We start from the raw sequence: 3792 nt of genomic DNA, 5'->3' as shown, positions 1-3792 counted from the left end.
GCCCCCCGCCCCCGGCCTCGCCCCCTCGCCGACGCCCCTCCAATCATTAACTCTCTCGCCTCCCGCCCCTGCCCTCGCCCCCGACCCTGACAACCCGCGCAGAGGGACGGCGGGGGCGGGGCTCCTGGCGGGTGTGTCTGGGCGAGTGCCGTTGTCGCGCGCTCCCCCGGAGTTTCGAACGCAGTTGGCCCTCGAGGCAGAAAAAAATAGAAGAGCGGTGACCAATGGCGTGGCAGAAAGGACCCGCGCGCAGGCTCGGCTCCGCCTCTCTCCGCTAGAAAGAAGTCCGGGCCCGGCCATTGGCTCGCGCGACCTGTCACTCGCCGCTGCGGCCAGCGGGCAGGGGCCTCGCGGTGATTGGTTCCGCCCAGGCGCGAAATGTAACGCGGGAAAAGCCGGAGCAGTGACCCAGGCGGCAGGTTGTTATTTTCGGGGGCTCGGCACGGCACGTCCTGCTTTCCTGTCACCGAAAGGCAGGCCGCCCGCAGCTTCCCGCTGCTGCAGCCTGCGTTGGGGAGTACAAAGAGCGGAGGGCGGGCCTGACCTAGGGTTGGGGTCTGGCGCTGGCCGCTGAGCGCCGGCCGAGCCGCTCCGCTCCCTCGCTGGCCGCAGCGCAAGAGGATTCCGGGAAACGTCCGCCAGCCATGAGCCGGCGGGACTGAGAGCCGGCGACTCGGGAGCAGCGCGGGCGAGCGGAGCGAGGGGACAGACCGCGGCTCAGGGAGTGCGGCTGCCGGAGCTGCGGATCGGGGCCGGGCGATGATCCGGGGCATGGAGGCGCCGATGGCGGACAACCCGCCGCAGCCGCCGCCCGTCATCTTCTGCCACGACTCCCCAAAGCGGGTGCTGGTGTCGGTCATCAGGACGCCCCCGCTCAAGCCCACATGCGGCGGCGGGGGGGAGCCGGAGCCGCCGCCGCCGCTCATCCCCACCAGCCCCGGCTTCAGCGACTTCATGGTGTATCCGTGGCGCTGGGGCGAGAACGCGCACAACGTGACGCTCAGCCCCGGGGCCGCGGGGGGCGCCGCCTCGGCCGCCTTGCCCGCCGCCGCCGCCGCCGAGCACCCGGGGCTCCGAGGCCGGGGCGCGCCCCCGCCCGCCGCCTCCGCCGCTGCCTCCGGAGGTGAGGACGAGGAGGAAGCGAGCAGCCCAGACAGCGGCCACCTCAAGGTGAGCGGTGCGGGCGGGGCAGCCAGGGCCCGTTAACGGCGCGGCCCGGGAGCCGGCAGCGCCCGCGGACGCGGCGGGTGGGGCGGGGCCGAGTTTAAAACGTGAGGTCGCTCCGGCCGCGGGGCGGGGGAGGGCGGGTGACAGGACGCTGACGTCACTGCCGCGCGCCAAAAATCGCGTCCCGGAGGGGGCGGGGGAGGCGGGGTGGCGGTCACGTGACGCTAGCGGAGGGGAGGCTGGCTGACCCGAGGCGACTCGACAGCAGGTGCAGTGAGCGACCGCTCAGTCTGGGGTCGCGGAGGAGGCAGGTCGTTCGCTGTACGGACGCTCGGTTGACCACTGAGTCCTGTCTGGCCGGAGAGGGATTGGAGGGGCTGCGGGCCTTCAGCTGTTCTCTGGGTGCAGGAAGGCAGGGGTTTGCGTAGATTGTGCTCCATCAGTGCGGATACCCTGGCCCTACTGAAGCTGCCGTGCAGAGATGACCGAAGAGCGAGAAGGGACATAGGAGGACTTCTGCAGCAGAAGTGGGGCCTTCTCTGCCTCTCATTCATCCGGAGTACTATGCTAGTTGCTGAGAGTACACAGTAGACTGGGACGCTGTTGTCGTTAACCTCGAATTGCTCGCGCTGTCAGACTTTTCAGAGCTGGGAAAGATGTGACTACCTGGTTCTGGTTCAAGTCTGCACTTTACGGATTAGCCAACTAAGCCCTAGAGGGATTGGTGAGGGGACCTCCCCAAGGTCACACAGCTAGGTAGCAGGAGAGCTGCGACTATGGTCGAGTTTCTGTGGCTCCTGATTCTGAAGCATATATTCGAAGTGCGTCTCTGCTGACGTACAGTTCTCTGTAGACTGTAAGCTCCTAGAGGGCGGGGATCATTTTTCTGTGGAAGATTTCTCAACTTTAATACCGCACACTCTAAATGCTGAATAAAAGTGCTCGGTAAATATTTCTGTTATGAGTGAATTGTGCTAATATAAAATTAATATTCAGGTTCTATTTGTTAAATGGCTATGTCAGTAAGCAATTGCCTAAAAATAAAACAAGTAAATCAGTGGATAAGTGCCTGTATTGGTACATACTGTATCTATAAATTGAAACAAGTTTACATGCAGTAGCAAAGATGTTGAAACTCCATGTGTTTTGAGCCCTGAGGAAATTGATATACACTTTGTTACTAGTGGCATTATTATTAAAGAACTACAAAGTTATAAAACCGTGCTTTGACACCCTTTCAACTCTTGAAGGGGCGCTTCAGTAAAAATTTTCAACAGTGGAAATGTGAAAGAACAAGTGGTAGAAATATTCATAACAGAGCTGAGTTCGTGAAGGAAACAATCACTGTTGCTGTCACTAGGTAGCAAGATGGCTTAGTCAGAGGGCTGGGTAGTCTGGTTATTTTCCTGTGTTAACATATTTAGCCTTTAAAAAAATACGTTATATAGTTAAGAACCATAAAGGCATATGTGCACAAATAATTGTGGATGATTTTGCATTTTTTAATTAATAATAATGTAATCTATTTTGGATTATCCAAGAAGATTAATATAATAGATAAATGAAATTTGTAGGTATGTTCTTTTTGGCCCAAAAGAGACTTAACGTTCACAAACCTTGCATGAAAGTTGCTCACACACTGCATGGGTTTAAATTTTAATTCTTCGTTGTCTACCACTTTTCAGAGGTAAAATATACAAGAAATTATGAAGAACTTGAGAAAGGGAAAAGACTGTTTTATATTTCACTTTTTTCTCGTCCCAGTTGTATTTCAAAATTACTAGATGAATTGATTTTAACTTGTCCTTTAGTTAATGAAGAAATCCAACTGCAGCTCCAAAAATTCATTCATTTAGCTTTCCCATCTTGAGGGGAAAGGTCTGGGATATACCTTTATTTAAGGATGTTAACCAGTTTCATTTGTAATCAGTACACTCTAGACTGAAGATAGTTCCATCCCCCTTTACTTTTCTTTTTCTTTTTTCTCTAAAGTACTTGTAGTTCTTTATCTCTATATGCATCGTGAGTGAATTGTGCTGACTGAATCTGTTTACTTTATGGAAAGATGGGAGACCAGTGACATGTTTCCCCTTATTCCCTTCTCAGTATACAGGTTAGAGGCAATAACAGCTGTGAGTTTAAGGACAACATTTGTGTTCGTTTATTGTCTATTTTTTGCCACTGCTCCCAGGGGAGGTGTTAGCATCTAAGACCCTCACACCAAGTGTCAGCTCTTGCTTGCTCTCTTGTTTGTTCCTGCCCTGTGCTGTCTCCTCTGCCTGTGGGGAGAACAGCTGTCATCTACCAACTTATTTTGGCCCCTCATCGCAAGATTGCTTAGTGCTGTTGGGGTATAATTATATATTAGCACTATCTTCTCTTTGTTTGTAGAATTCCAGGAGGGGAGGGAAGTGAGCAGGTCTAATTTCTCTCTGCCATAGGATATTTCCAAGCCTCTGCACCTTGTACCCTCTACTCAGACTATGTTCATGAGGTCACTTCTTCACTGTGGGACCTGTGTGGTTCGGCTTCTCTGTGCATAGCCTCAGATAACATTCACTTTTCAGGACTTGCCAGCTGCCTATCCCACCCACCCTTTCTTTTTTTTTTTTTTTTTTTTTTTTT

General features: G+C 53.6%; 1 protein-coding gene across 1 annotated transcript in view; it reads left to right on the top strand.

Moving 5' to 3' along the window:
- Positions 1–371: 371 nt before the first annotated feature.
- The window catches only part of ZNF367 (zinc finger protein 367), a 24386-nt gene continuing 20965 nt past the window's right edge, over positions 372–3792 (top strand). Inside the window, exon 1 of the mRNA XM_034647032.1 lies at positions 372–1170. Within this exon, the coding sequence (XP_034502923.1) occupies positions 760–1170 (411 nt within the window). The 5' untranslated portion in view covers positions 372–759. The remainder of the gene's footprint in view (positions 1171–3792) is intronic.

The sequence above is a fragment of the Ailuropoda melanoleuca genome, chromosome 17 (genome assembly GCF_002007445.2).
Source record: "Ailuropoda melanoleuca isolate Jingjing chromosome 17, ASM200744v2, whole genome shotgun sequence".
Classification (NCBI taxonomy): domain Eukaryota; kingdom Metazoa; phylum Chordata; class Mammalia; order Carnivora; family Ursidae; genus Ailuropoda; species Ailuropoda melanoleuca.
Note: the sequence above shows the minus strand (reverse complement) of the source record. Positions and strands in the feature narration are given on the sequence as shown.